This window comes from Phodopus roborovskii, unplaced genomic scaffold (genome assembly GCF_943737965.1).
Source record: "Phodopus roborovskii unplaced genomic scaffold, PHOROB, whole genome shotgun sequence".
NCBI lineage: Eukaryota > Metazoa > Chordata > Mammalia > Rodentia > Cricetidae > Phodopus > Phodopus roborovskii.
In genome coordinates this window covers 23,585,860-23,601,096 of record NW_026126459.1, presented here as the reverse complement: position 1 = coordinate 23,601,096, position 15,237 = coordinate 23,585,860, and the positions used below count along the sequence as shown (strand labels likewise).

Below are 15,237 nucleotides of genomic sequence, written 5' to 3'. Positions count from 1 at the left end.
ACCTCTTCCCCAAAAACACCCCAAAAAGAAAAATTCAGTTAGTATGTTAGAAGACAAACCTGAAGATGTTTTTTTGTTTGTTTTCCTTTTCAAGACAGGGTTTCTCTGTGCAGCCTTGGCTGTCCTGGAATTTGGTCTGTAGACCAGCCTGGACTTGAATTCAGAGATCCACCTGCCTCTGCTGGTATTAAAGATGTTCACCACTATGACCAAATAATTTTTATTTTAGTGTGTGTGTGGTATGTGTGGTGTGTGTGTATGTGTGTGGTGAATGTGTGGTGTGTATGTGTGGTGCATATGTGGTGTGTGTGTGTGGTATGTGTGGTATATGTATTGTGTGTTTGATATATATGGTATGTGTGTGTATTTGTGTGGTATGTGTGTATACTGATGGGACCCAGAACTCTACACATAGTGGGGAGCTCTCTACCATTCAGCTACATCCTCAACACTACTTCTCCTTTTAGAAATCATAAATTCGAATCTTTTCTATGCCAGATTTTATTTCATGGATGGTTTTATGGGTGCTTCTATTTTCTGAGGAGGACAAGTTGTCCCCGACTTAATCTGCAGAGGCAACCTTGCCTTGGGGAACGAACGGTCTGATAGCTACTTGGGTTGGAAGCAGATCACATCTTAAGGTAGGACTTTCCTTGGCTGAGTGAGCCCAGCCCCTGGGACTTTCACCTGGGATGCTGCTCAGAAAATCAGAGGTTCCTAGCATTGCCATGCTTAAATGTGCGTTAAATGTGCCCCCACCTTGGTAATTTGAGTCAACTGCTTTTTCTTTCCATTTATTCTTAGGTATTCTCTGTTGTTTCCAGGAGGCAAATTTCTCCCATTCTTCAAGCTCCCCTCCTCCCACACTGAAAAATTCTTGCCCTAGATTTCTGTTTTGCTGCCTCATGACTTTTTCTTTTCCGTCAGGTACTAAGTTCTGATCTGCCTCACTTTGTTGTCTGCCTGCAGATCACTGATTGACCAGCTAATGCCCTCGGCTCCTTCAGATCCAGAGAGAAAGACCAGGCGGCATTTTCACCTATACTTTGAGACGCCTCATAATTGCATCAGTATCGCACGTACTATGTGGAAAATACATGTGGGCTGCCAGGCTTTGAGTTAATTGGTTTTACCTCCTGTCTCAGAGGGGCAGAGTCCTAGTGTGTAAGCAGTCCCTGAACCAGCTTGACTCCCAGGGGAGTGGCAGCCAGAGAAAAGCAGTTCCCTCCACCCATTTCAGCCACCAGCGCCCATTGCCTACAGGTCCTGCCCTGTGGAATGGCACAGAAATGAAATCTCAGAAGAAAACTTTAACTCAATCAATTTTTATTAATAACTAGGAGTGGCAGAAATACAATGCTCCCTTTTCATGGCCGGTCAAAGATGAAATTGATTATGCTTTGGAGGGTGCGGTTTGAAGTTTTTCCTCAGTCTTGACCTACCTCAAGTCTTGTCCCTAACCAAGGGAGGCGCACTAGTCCACATATATAGAGGCTGTGCTGCTGGAAAAGTCAAACCAGTTTTGCACCATGGGGAAGAGGCAGCCGAGGGCAGCAACAGCTGGTCCCAACTGTGAGCTAAGTAAGTGGGCAGCTAGTGTCAGGGACACTGACCAGCTGAGCACATTTGGAAGCTGACACAAACAGCCCGGCCTTTTTCTTTTCTAGATGCAACAGAGGATCCCTGAGGATAGGTTCTGGGCTAGAACTAACGTGTGCCGTTTTCTCTTTCAGGAGACCACTCTGAATGGGAAGCAGCAGCCCTCGCCAGGGTGTGGAAGTTTGTTTAGCCGTTTCTTTTTGTCCCCAGTTTACTTTTTGCTGTTATCCTATTTTTTAATTTCCGTTTTTGGTGGGTTCACGCATTCTTCCTATCTCCGTTCTTACCAAATAATGAACATTTCTCCCGGCAGTTTCTACGAAAAGGAAACAGAGCTGTCATCGCTACTGCTGTAGCCAGTAGGGGGAAACGAGGGAAAAAAGTTTTTGGTGGCTCTTAAGAACTTCGTGGCAAGTTGGGGGACTTGTCAGGCCATTTATTCTCTCCCCACTTGGTCGTCTTCAGAGGACTGAGGTGTGAGGCTGGGGACAGAGCGGGACGGCTTTGGGGAAGGCAGGGTAGAGTGTGGGGAGAAGACACAGCTGTGTGGGATGGAAAATAACTCACTGAAAGGCTTGGGAGGAAGACAATCGGTGCGGCCCAACTGGCTTCGCTGGTCCAAGTTTCGCGGTTCCTCCCAGACGTAGGGTGGTGTTGGTGAATCGGTGGACACCGTGCTGTGGCCCAAGAGGCCAGAAAGGGACTGCCATGGTACCTTATTATCGGTTGCAGCTCTATCTCGTAGTCATCACCTTTTAGGAGGAAACAGGTTTGTGGTTGCTTAAAAAGAGATGGTGGGAACTATGCCAAAAATGTTTATGTCCCTAGCATTCCCGGGCTGGGGAGTTGCCACCGTGAGGAACGCGGTAGGTTTGAATGGCTGGGATGGAGCCGGGCCACGCCTCCGGCTCGGACACGCCCCAACTAGGCCCCACCCCTAGCCAGCATGGGTGGGCGGAACCTTCGCTGCCAGCCCGCCCGCCACGCAGGAGTCAGCTGCAGGAGTCCAGCCAATCAGGAAGCGGGGCTCCGGTCCTGCCGGCCAATCGCGGGAGGGCAGGAGGTCGACCTGCTAGGCGCTGGTTTCTGGGATATGGAGGCGCCGGCGCGGCGTGTCAGGTGGTGGCCGAGCCGGTAAGCCGAGGTGCTGGAGGGGTCAGGGGTTACGGCGTTCCGCTTTGTGCGAGCCGGCGGGCGGGCGAGCGAGAGGGCACGGCAGCCCTCGGGGACGGCGTCGGCGAGGTCGGCGGAGAGTCGGTATCCCGAGGAGACGCGGAGGGCTCCGGGGTCGGCATGGGCGCCCGTGGTCACGGGCCTTGGCTTGTTCCCGCGACCTGGGACGCGTCCCCGATCGCTCCTCCTCCGGCCGACCCGCTGGGAGGCGTCCCCGGGTTGGGGGTGCACAGAGCAGGCGCGACGTGGAGCGGGAGGTCCGTGACGCATTCTCCTCCCGGAGCCCGGGATCCGGCCTCCCGCAGCACAGCACCCTGCTAGCCCCGCCGCCTTAAGGCCTCAAGCTTCGGGATTGAGTGCAGCCGGGTCCTTGCGCCTTCCAGGCCTTATTCAGGGGCACCTTGCACGCGATGGATGCGCCCCTTCTTGGCAGCTTCCTAGGCCCGGTACTTTCACATCGCTTGTTTGGTACTACTCCTTTTGAGTCTTTGTTCATGTCAGTTTTCTGGTCCAGGGCTTCATTGATACATCTTATTGTTTGGAAGGACATCCTCAGGACAGAAGTTGAGTTTCCTCTGTGTAATACAGAGACACTCCGTTGTCCTTTGCGTTTCAACGATGTCATTCAAGGCATCAAAAGCAAACATATGGATGGAGAGCTAGCCAGGGCCGATGGGCTTCTAGGAGCTTCTTTCTGTGTGACCTATGGGGAAACCACGGGAAGCTGTACACCTTGTCCACTGTGGCGTCTCTGTCTCTTCTTGGCTGTGTTAATGTTTTGTTCAGGCCACTTAGGCATTTTTCTGTTCCACACACTTAAACTGGGGTTGATGGCGGGATCTTAACAAGTTGTTGGTATTAAATTAGTTAATACACACAAAGCAAAGCGCTTAGGCCAGTCCCCTGCCGCTAAGTGTTTTTATTATTGCCTGCTGTTTCCTAAGGCTTTGACCTTCTCATGAGTCTTTGCTCGGAATCCCTTGGGTCGTTGCCAGAGATTACCCAGGCCAGTGCTTTGTAGCCATATTATTAGTTTGAAAGTGCAATACATTACAGGTGAAGACAGTCACTGTTCAGACGGTTTCTTCTTAATCCTTGTCTTTTCTTTCTGAGATTATATCTTGCTGTATAGCTCTAACTTGGTCTGATATGTAGACCAAGTCGGCCTCCAGTTTACAGAGATCCTTCTGCCTCTGTGAGTAATGTTTTATCACACAGGCTGGGCTTCTGTTTAGTGTATCAAACGAAGTTGGGAAGTAACAGTCTAGCTATTTTCTGTAGTGGCTGTGTTAGTAAATGTAACCTTGAGATTACACTGGCCTTTTTTGTTTGTTTTGTTTTTTATTAGATACTTCATTCTCAGTCTTGCTTGGGTTAAGAGTTTATTTTGGACACATACCTAAAAGGCAGTGACGGTAGTACACATGGTTTCTCATGTTCCGGAAAGCCTGTGGGACGCAGAAGGGGAATTCCTGGTAGCACCTCTTGTTGAGGAGTAGGGAAGCTGGCTGTGAATCCCAGATTCTACTCTGAGGAAAGCAGTGGTTCCCTGGGTGAGCAGCTTTAGTTCAGTGAGAATTGTATCCACAAAGTAGGATCTTTTTTCTGTTTGACTTTGTGCCTGGCTAGGCACTATTTTGTCAGATGCCTTCATTTTCTGTTGTCCCTCTTAATTCCTCTCCGTGTGGTTGAAGACCCCAGGAGTTCAGCAGAAGCTGCTGTTCTTTACTCAGCAACATTGTTAGGAGCCAATCACTAATTGAGAAACTCTGTTCCTGGAAAAGCACAGCTTACATAGCTTGTTCCCTTTGTGGTAGTGCAGGTGGCATAAGTTTACTTGCTCATCAGTATTGAAACAATTTAATACTTCTTTAAGTTGAAATGTGTTCAGATTTATATGTAAGGAGAAGGCCACAAGTTAATTATTAAAATTTTATCAGGTTCCAAAGAGCAGAAGGAAACATGTAAGGCTTAAGAATCTTTTACTATCTGTTTGAGTCGGCACATATTTTTTCTTCTAAGAAAAGAAGGTAAATGTTGAAGGTAATACCTATTAGGGTAAATGGAAAAGAAAGTAAATGTTGAAGGTAATACCTATTAGGGTAAATGGGTTGGATGTGATGTAACTAAAATCACTCTTCAGATTTTCTGGAGAAAAACTATGTAAGTATATTGCAAAAAAAGACTTGGGCAATGATTTTGGGTGACAAGAGGTAGATGATATGCTTTTGATATATTTCTTGTTTTCTTTTTTCTTCCCTAAGAGAAGGCCTTTGAACTTGTTCATAGGATAGAGGTGTCAGGCCAGGTGACCAGAACCCCCACCCCACGGAAACACTGCTGTAAAGCTGTGGTTAGCAGGAAGTTTGCAGGAAGCTTACTCTGTCTGAAGTGGAGGAACAAAGACAGGCGAAGGTAGAGGAGGGCAGAGTAAACCATGTGAGCAGTCAGGATGGTAAACCCTGGGGCAGAGAGAAGGAATAGATGTCGTGAGCGTCAGTGTGTCCCTGTCCTCCCCGTGTGCTAGAGGTGTCAGCTCTCCAGGAGCTGGAATTACAGACAGTTTTGTAAGCCAGTTGACATAGGTTCTAGAATTGAACTCAGATCTTCTGAGAAAGCAGTGAGTGCTCTTAACCCCCAAGCCATCTCTACAGCCTCAGGCCCATATATCTAAAGTCATGGTTGATAAATACTACTTTTGTCTAACAGATCAGTACTTGACAGCTGGACCACATTTTTCTGTGTTCTTATCTTCTTTGACACCCAAGCAGGCAGCTTCATTATCAACTGTAGTCCTCTCCCCAGATCTGTCTCTCCTCCCTCCTCTTCTTCCCTTCCTTCTTTGACTGTGTGTGTGTGTGTACACGTGTGTGTGTGTGTGTGTGTGTGTGTGTGTGTTCAGACAGAATCTGGTGGTCTGGCTTGAAACTTCTTCGAGAAGTTAGCCTCCCACTTTAGCATTCTGAAAGCTGGAGTTACAAGCATGAATCAGTCACCATGCCAGGTTTTCCTTTTCTTGCTTTGTAATGTTTATTTGAGACAGTCTTTCTATGTAGTCCTGGCTATCTTATAACTCCCCACAGAGTCCACAATGGCCTGGAACTCAGAGCCTGCCTCTGCCTCCCTCTAGTGAGTGCTGAGTGCTGGGATTAAAGCCTATGTGAAGCTGCCCCTTCCCCACCTCACCCTATCCCACATCTGGGTAGGTTTTTCTGTCAATCTCAAAGAGAGAACTGAAAAGTCAAATTCAGGTGAGAGGCAGCATGCTGGGTTGTTGAGCTGAAATTGTAGTTCTTGGATAAGACAAGTAGGAGGAGAGATGATTACTGTGGCATTTGAAGTAGCAAAATGACTGTCAACTAGTGTCTCAATGGCCATTGTGTTGGAGAGAGCCAGCCCTGATTCAGGTATAGTGGCTTTGTGTAATAGCACTGTTTGTACTTGGGTGTGTTGTGTTAAAGGCATTATAGTAGAACCCAGGTGGGTAGGGTGAATTGTAAGGTCATTTTTTTGCTTATTTGTTTTTGGGTTTTTGAGATGGGGTTTCTTTTTGTAGCCCTGGCTGTCCTGGAGCTTGATCTGTAGACTGGCTGTCCTTGAACTCAGAGACCCACCCAAGTGCTAAGACTAAAGGAGTGCCCCCCCCAGCAAGACTTGGAATCTTTATGCTTTCTTTAGTTGGTTTCACTCAACTTTCTGAGAATCTTACTAAGCATTTTCTAGCTGGCCTTGAACTTGTGATTCACTGGCCTCAGCCTCCAAATGGTGTGGTTACAGGCCCTTATTTCCTTCTGAGTACATGAAAGCCAGAGAGATGTTGCGAGGCTGATCCCCAGAGCCCTTGAGGTAGAAGGATAGAACTGACACTGAAGTTGTCCTCTGACCTACACAAGTGCCTACATGCACACAACCAACACACACACACACACACAGACATAGACATACACAGACACACACAGACATACACACACACCACACATACACACACACATACACACCCAAAGACATACACAAAGACACATAATACACACACACACAGACACATCTACCACACACACGTCCACACACAGACATACACAGACACACATAGACATAGACACATGCACACACTCAGACACACAGACACACACACAGACATATACAGACACACAAAGACACATACATACACACACACACACACACACACACACAGACATATACACAGACATAGACATACACAGACACAATAGAGACAGACATAGACATATACACAGACACACAGAGAGACATACAGACATACACACAGAGACACAGATGTAAATGTACTAGAAGGTTTTAAACACCTGAGTGCCATTTCTGGATTATTATTACTTTTATATTTTATATGTTGTGATCACTGTGTCTCTGGAACTTACTGGTGTCTAAGGAAAGAATCCAGAGGAGGTGGCTTTGCCATTTACCCAAAGCATCCCTGTTGTGAATTACTTCCTTGCAGATGCTGTTTTTGGTTGCTTGTATTCTAGTTCCTGTTCTTTGATTTTATTGAAATGGAAGGCAGGAAGGGAAAAGGGTGCTCAGGAAATGGGGAGATTTAGAATTTATACAAACAGTCCTGCCTTCTCTTCCTAGTGAGGGAAGTGGGTAATAAAACTTTCTTCTCTATACCTTAAAATGAAATGGCTATGAATGCCTTTACCTCTTATTGGGGACAAATATAAGAAACCATTGTTTTAAATTCAAGCCTTTTTCAATATAAGAAGAAATAATTTGTTAGAGTTATACATATATTTAGTATTTCATACTTTATTTTGTTTCATTTTTTTAATGATTTACTTTTATTTTAAGTGAATTGCTATTTTTCCTGCATGCATGTCTGTGTGATGGTGTTGGATCTCCTGGACTTGGAGTTACAGATAGTTGTGAGCTGCTATGTGGGTTCTGGGAATTGAACTCAGGTCCTCTGGAAGAGCAGCCATTGCTGAGCTACCTTTCTAGCCCTGTTATTTTGTTTCTTTAAACTAGGACATTACTATGTGAGCCTAGCTGAGCTGGGTCTTGCTAGGCAGATCAGGATGGCCTTAAGCCTACCAGCCCTCTTGCCTCTGCCTGGGGAATGCTGGGATTACAGGGGTGCACCATGTGTGGTTTTAAGGTAATCAAATTTTCTTATTAAAGTAGCAGAAGAATTGCAAGGAGGACACCAGGGGATAGATGTTCTCACCACCTCAGAAGACAAGTTAGTGCTAAGAAGTGGACGCTGAGGATACTTGGTGGATGGCCACTTACCCTAAAGTTAGAGTCAGAAGTGACTCTCTGGAAAGGGCACTTCTGTTCCTTGTATTTGAGAGGAAAACCATTTCACAATTTGAACCACTATGTGGACAGTAAGACAGAGGAAAAGTAAGTCAAGCTTTAGGCTGTCAGTGCCTGCCCGCTAGATAGTGTAGAGCTGACTGTCCACTTTGGACTTCTATCAGATATTTTGGCAGAATTTTCCCAGTGAACAGCTGTCTGAAAGGCTCTGACAGTCTATAGAAACTTTACATTTTGAGAAAATTAAGTAGGGCCTAGTGTTGTATGTTGCTGTAGCACCTGGGATTAAGCCTCATTACTACACATAGCAATAATACAAGTGCCTGGTGATGCATTTTTATTGCCAAAAAAGATGTAAGTGAACTCAGTACTTCCTTTTGACCTGCTTTTTCTTTCCTACTGCCCCTCCCTCCCTCCCTCCCTCCCTCCCTCCCTCAAGGGCCTAGTGTTGTATGTTGCTGTAGCACCTGGGATTAAGCCTCATTACTACACATAGCAATAATACAAGTGCCTGGTGATGCATTTTTATTGCCAAAAAAGATGTAAGTGAACTCAGTACTTCCTTTTGACCTGCTTTTTGCTTTCCTACTGCCCCTCCCTCCCTCCCTCCCTCCCTCCCTCCCTCCCTCCGTCCGTCCATCCTTTCTGGCCTCCCATTTGCTGTGTAGCTGAGGCTACATGCCTCCACTTTGCAAGTGCTATGATTATAGGTGTGAACCACCAAACCTGGCTCCCAACTGCCTTTTCTTCCTTCCCTTAAATAGCTTTATTTATTTATTTATTTATTTATTGTGTGTGAGACAGAGACAGGAGAGAATGAGAACTTGGAAACTTTCAGGAGTCAATTCTATTTTATTTTTCTACTATCCCCCATGTGGGTCATGAGGATGGAATTCGGGTACCCTTAGTGGCAAGCACCTTTATCAGCTGAGCCACCTCACTGGCCCTCAACCAGGCACCCCCCCACACACACACTGGGTTTCTTTGTGTAGCCTTGGCTGTCTTGGAACTCACTCTGTAGATCAGGCTAGCCCCAAACTCAGAGACCCATCTGCTTCTGCTGCTCCTGCCCAAAGTGCTGGGATTAAAGGCATGTGCCACCACTGCCCAGCTAACAAATTCTATTTTATTTTATTAATTTTTTTATGTGCATTGGTATCTTGCCTGTATGTATGAGGTGGTTGGAGTCTTGAAATTGGAGTTAAGAGAGCTGTGAGTTACTGCTGGGAACTGAACTCAACTCTTTTGGGAGAGCAGCTGGTGCTCTTAACCACTGAGCCATCTGTCCAGCCTGCTGCCTGTGTTCTCTAAGGCTGCATCTTTCCCTTGATGCAGTGGGATGGCTGAAACAAGGTGCAATACCTGTGCAATACCAAGGGTGTCCCTTCCCTTTCTGTCCTCTGCCCCAATGGATCCTGCAGGCCGTGTAAACGGTAGGACTGTGGCTTGGCTGTTTGAGTAAATTGTATTGTAGAATCTGTTCCCTTTTGAGGGTACATTCTTGAGACTCCAGAAATGACCAGATGCTTTGTGTTTTGTTGGCTTTCTGTGTACTGGTATAGGAATATCTTAGAATGCTGCTAGTAACTTCAAAACTTTAATCCTGCTCAGCTGGCAGGCTGAGATGTGATCATAGCCTCAAGTTCCAGGTCAGCATTGGCTTCAGTATAAAATTCTATCTCAAAAGAACTAAAACCACAAAACAAAATGTACTCTAAAATGTTTACAATTTACTTGCCTACTTATATTAGATAAAAATACACAATAACATCAAATATTTGATTTTTATTTTTTAAGTTTGTGTGTGTGTATGTGTGTATGTATGTAGTTGGCACATTGAGTGTGGGGAGGTCAGAAGACACTTGGGGGGGTTGATCTTTCCCCATGTGGGTTCTGGGGGATTGAACTCAGATCATCAGCTTTGGCAGTAAGCACCTTTACCCACTGAGCCATTTTGATGGCCCACTTTCCTTTTAAAACCTGTTTTGGATTTTAAGAAATCTCTTTTAAGTGCATTACCTACACTGAATATTCTTTTTTTTTTTTTGTCCATTATAAACTTTATTATTTCTTTTTTTTTAGCATTGATTTTTTTTATTTAATTTTATATAACAAAGTCCAATTAAATGAAAACAAACATTTATATACAATATTTGGGCGTCGTTCTTTCCAAACTACTTCCTGCTGGTAGGGGGCGCTGTCTTGGGGGATTCGAAGAAGATTCAGATATCCTAGCTGTAGTCTGTAGGGCTGTTTTGTCCAGCTGTTTTGAATGTAGGATCAGCTTGTACTCTGTTTCAGGCAGTCTGGCGTGATCAAACCACATTAGTCTGGAAGGAATCCACATCTTTTCATTTTCTGTGGAAACAAAAATAGAAATCCTTTTCCCCAGTAACTTGTCCTTCAACTTAAATTTTGGAGTCAAAGCATTTTTTAAAATTTATTATTTTACATTTCGATCCCAGTTCCCCCTCCCTCCTTCCCTCCCTTTTACCCTCTCTGCCCTCTCACATGCACTCTAAACACCCTCCCCTCCCATCCCCCCACCTTTCCAAAAAACTGAATCATGAGTTTAAACTGTCAGGTGGGCCAGAGAGGTCTAGATTTCTTTATTTTTATTCATTTTTGTGATTATATAGCTGCTGATCTTGATTTCCCTATTCTGCCTCCATCTTCTAAATTTTGTTATTACAAATCTGGTTTCCTTTTGTTCTTTAAAAGTTGTGAATTTTGAAGAAGATTATTCTGGTGTTAGATATTTGGGTTAATTTTGAGGCTATTTTGGGTTAATTTGGACTAATAATAATAGGTTAATATTGAGGCAAAGTCTTCTTGATTGGCAGCCTGTTAGTGCATGTTAAAACAGATTTGGTAGGAGCTAGCAGTGGTGGCTCATGCCTTTAATCCCAGCAGAGACAGGTGGATGGATGTCTGTTAGTTTGAAGCTAGCCTAGTCTACAAAACGAGTCCCAGGACTGCCAGGGCTGTTATATAGTGAAACCCTGTCTCAAAAAACTATAACAACAATAACAACAGAAACCAAAGAGATTTGTCAGCTGGTTTCTCTGCTGTGCATAGAATTAGAAACCCATGAGAACCAAGTGTGGTTCTGGTGTTGTTTGGACCCCCAGTACTGAGGCACTACACACGTGGGCTTCTTGGGGCTTGTTAGCGCCCAGTCTTACCACCCTCCTGGCCTCACCTTTTATTATTGCTTTTGGTAATATCTCTTAATACTGTTTTAAAAGTTGTGATTATTTTCAGGGTTAGCTAATTGAGTAGAGGGATTGTTCCTTTCATACAAAGGTTCAGCCATACAGCGACAATGTGTTAGTTCTAGTCTTGCTAATCCTTCACTTTTCTGTTCTCTTATAGAATCTTATTCTAAGAACACAGACACTCAGGTATCTGCCATGGTGTTGGATCCTGAAGAAAAGATGCCAGATGGTAACTTACAGCTTCATGTCATTATCTGCATGGGATTGGGCTTTAGTCAGTGACAGGTTGTCCCTGTTTTTGTTTTCTGTCTTAAGAAATCCAATCAGCAGTCTTATCTGCTACAAATGAAATGAATTTATGGTTTTATAGAATTCTGCCTCACATCTTACTTCTAATTGCCAGCTGAGTGATAACTAGTTTGGTTTCTAGAACAGTAATGCTTGCAAGGACAGTGTCATTCCCAGACTAGGCAGTGACCTCCAATGTGCCCACTATATCTGCCAGTGTTTCAGAAGTGTACAGAGCAGGAACACACAGGGACCTGTCTGAATCTAGCTCCTCCTCTAGATTGGCCACTTTCTGCTTAGTGAAGATGGTGAGGACCAAGAAAAAAAATCAGAGCTCTGGTTTTTTTAGTTGATGTAAGGATTTATGGGAAAGAGAAGAAAGCTATGTGATGCCTGCAGCTCAGTGGACTCTATATGCTTCTGTGGACTAGCCCTTTTCTGCTAGGCCTTCCTCCCTCCCTTGCATTTAAGATTGACTGTAAAATGCAGACTTCAGGGAAACACTGCTCTAGGGCTTTTATGATTCCTACTGTCGAAAGGGTGCTAGCACCCGTGACCACCAGCCCTTCAGTCCTATGCTTAGACCTTAGTCAGGGCTCCTAGGCTTCCTGCTTAGACATATCCTTTAGTGTCAGATGTAGTCTGAACTCTGGCAGGGTTTTGCAGTCCTCTTTTCTATTGTGTGAGTCTGATAGAGCTATGGTACCCAAGAATGATTCTTAGAGTAAGTCCTGTGGGGTGATGGGATGGGAGGATGTCCTAGTTGACTATCTTACTTTCTCCAAAATATTAGGATTCTGAGTTGGGCGTTGGTAGCGCATGCCTTTAGTCCCAGCACTTGGGAAGCAGAGGCAGGCAGATCTCTATGAGTTCAAGACCAGCAGGTCTTAAGAGAAAGTTCCAGAACAGGCTCCAAAGTTACACAGAGAAACCCTGTCTTGAAAAACCAAAATAAATAAAATTAAAAAATTAGGATTCTGAGTTACTAGTGGGTCAATGTTGAGTCATAGGTATGAGTCGTTCATTTGTTTCAAGGCAAAGTCTTGTTAAATTGTAGTCTAGGCTGACCTTAAACTTTGTAATCCTTTTGATTTAGCCTTTCAGGCATGTCAGTGTTCTTAGAGAAAAGTGAAGTGATTCTAAAAACTATCAAGTGGGTTGTAGAGGTGTAGAATAAGAAAAGTATGGTGTTTAGTGTTAAAGTTGATCCAGGGAAGACACAAAATTGGAGGAGGTAGGGCATGGATCTGAGAGGAGTTAAGGGGATAAGTAGGGGTAACAACTGAGTGTCATCAAAATACATTTTGTGAAATTCTCAGAGGAGTAATAAAATATGCTAAATTGATCCAAGACTGAGAGAGCTATTGGAGGCCTTTTTGTATCCCCTTTGAGATGGGGTCTGGCTGTGTAGCCCAGATTGACTGTGAAGTCTCAGTCTTCTCTTAGCTTCTAAGAGTTAGGGGTGTAGGCTTGTACCACAGCCACCATGTGCACATATTACCCTGTAAAGACATTTAATATATGGGGCTGAGGATGTAACTCAGTTATAGAGAGCTTACCTAGCATGCATGAAGTCCTGGGTTCAGTCCTCAGCGCCATATAAAACCAGGTGCGGTGGCTGTGATCCCAGCTACCTCCCAGGGAGGTAGATGCAGGAGGACCCAGTTCAGACTCATCTTGAACTTGGCACAAACCAGCCTGGGCTACATGAGACCTTGTCTCTAAATAAATATGCTCATTTATTTTAAAATGTAGATTGATTAAATCATTTAGGATAGAGGCAGGCTGGTCTCTTGTGTGTGCAGATGTAAGATAAATTAATTTTGGGTCTAAAGCTGTTGTTTGGTGATGGCTGAGCATGTACTAGACAAGGGATCGTTCCCCATGAGGGGAAAATTTTGATTGCAGCATGACTGAGAATGCCTATCAGTGGACTTTGTTCCTTTAACACAGATGGCGCTTCTGGAGACCATGGAGACTCTGCCAGTCTTAGTACCATCAACCCTGCCTATAGTAACTCCTCCCTCCCGCAGTCCACTGGGGACTCAGAGGAGCTCTTCACCACCTACTTTGACGAGAAGATCCCCATTCCTGAAGAGGAGGTAAGTGATGGTTCTTCACAGGGCACCATGTGTCCTAGGGAAAGCCTTCAAGGGAAAGATCTGCCAGCCACCTGTGGCTCAACAACCTTGGGTCTCCTGACATCACCAGGATAAATAAACCTTTGGGAAAGGTGCTAAGTGGTATTAGTGAGCATTTTGTAATGTGTGTAAGTGTGGGTTTTGTGTCTTTCTTTTTTTGTTTGTCTGGGTTTTTTGTTTTGTTTTTCAAAACAGGGGTTTCCCTGTGTAACTTTGGAGGCTGTCCTAGAACTAGTTCTTGTAGACCATGCTGGTCTCAAACCTACAGAGATCCATCTGCTTCAGCCTCCCAAGTGCTGGGACTAAAGGCATGCGACACCACCGCCCGGCTGGATTTTCCTTTTTCAGACATGGCTCTGCTCCTGTGTGGGAGCATGTGAGCATAACGTGCTGTGTTACTTTAGTTTAGAATGAGTGGCTGCTGATGGAGAGCAGGTAAAGGAGGGGCTGTCATTGAGAAAAGCGGCGTTCTTGTTGGTAAAAAGTAGATGAGCTGGTTGTGAAACCTGGGCACATGCACTGCCCATCCTGATCCCATGCAGGTGGTGATGCTTCTTGACATGTGACAAAATAGTGGAGACTTTAGAACAAGTGACACTCAGGCTGCTTTTCCTCTCTCTTTTATAGTACTCTTGTTTTAGCTTCCGTAAACTCTGGGCGTTCACAGGACCTGGCTTTCTTATGAGCATTGCCTACCTGGATCCAGGAAACATCGAATCTGATTTGCAGTCTGGAGCAGTGGCTGGATTTAAGGTGAGCATCCAGTATTACCCCACCTGTTGTTATTGCTGAGGATGGACTCCAGGGCCTTGCCCTACTGTCCCCATCCTACCTTCAGGTAGAGTTGGCCCTTGAACAACATAGATTTGAACTGTGCATGTCTACTTACATGTAGGGTCTTTCTAGATTAGCAGCAACTTGTGAAAACCACAGATGAAGTGCATGGCTTAGAAATAGTGAAAATTTAAAAGTTAGGTATGTTATAAATGAATAAAATATATACAGATAATCATCTATTTTACTTACTTACATACTATCCTGGAACTCACTATGTAGACCAGACTGGCCTCTGTCTTCCAAATGTTAGAATTAAAGGTGTGTACCACCATGCCCAGCTCAGATAGTAATCTGTTTTATAATTTACTATCCTAGGATATATGAACATCTACTGCAAAAAGGTTAAAATGTACCCCATCCTCTGCACACACGCACCTAGTTCACCGTGGAGCTGTTCTCAGTTGAGAGAAAGAAATAAAAGCAAATGTAAGATGTGTCCTATCATATGCCGTTAGTCGGCATGTGTGTGTCCTTCTGTGTTAGCACCTGGTGCTCTTGTGAGCTCATGTTCTCTGCTTACAATGCTGTGGGCTGGTCACGTCACTGCGAGCAGTTTCTCAGTAAGTGATGCACATCAGTAAAAAGTGTTTCTTGGGTTGTCAAGTAGTTCTCACCACCTGTGTTATTCATGCCAATTGCTCTTGGCCTTTTGGTTGCAGTATTGGTATGGCTTCTGATAAATAGGCTGT

The 15,237-nt window shown here is 44.7% G+C and overlaps 1 protein-coding gene across 8 annotated transcripts in view; it reads left to right on the top strand.

Moving 5' to 3' along the window:
- The first annotated feature begins 1,297 nt into the window (after positions 1 to 1,297).
- Positions 1,298 to 15,237, top strand: part of Slc11a2 (solute carrier family 11 member 2) — a 33,879-nt gene continuing 19,939 nt past the window's right edge. For 2 of the 8 annotated variants that reach the window (XM_051189904.1, XM_051189903.1), the window contains exons 1-5: positions 1,369 to 1,407; positions 1,734 to 1,851; positions 11,440 to 11,511; positions 13,524 to 13,672; positions 14,339 to 14,464. In XM_051189904.1, the coding sequence (XP_051045861.1) occupies positions 1,384 to 1,407; positions 1,734 to 1,851; positions 11,440 to 11,511; positions 13,524 to 13,672; positions 14,339 to 14,464 (489 nt within the window). In that variant the 5' untranslated portion in view covers positions 1,369 to 1,383. Of the gene's footprint in view, positions 1,582 to 1,733; positions 1,852 to 1,944; positions 2,074 to 2,611; positions 2,744 to 3,064; positions 3,219 to 11,439; positions 11,512 to 13,523; positions 13,673 to 14,338; positions 14,465 to 15,237 lie in introns of those variants that run through there. The other 6 variants (XM_051189905.1, XM_051189910.1, XM_051189909.1 and 3 more) reach the window with 6 other exon arrangements.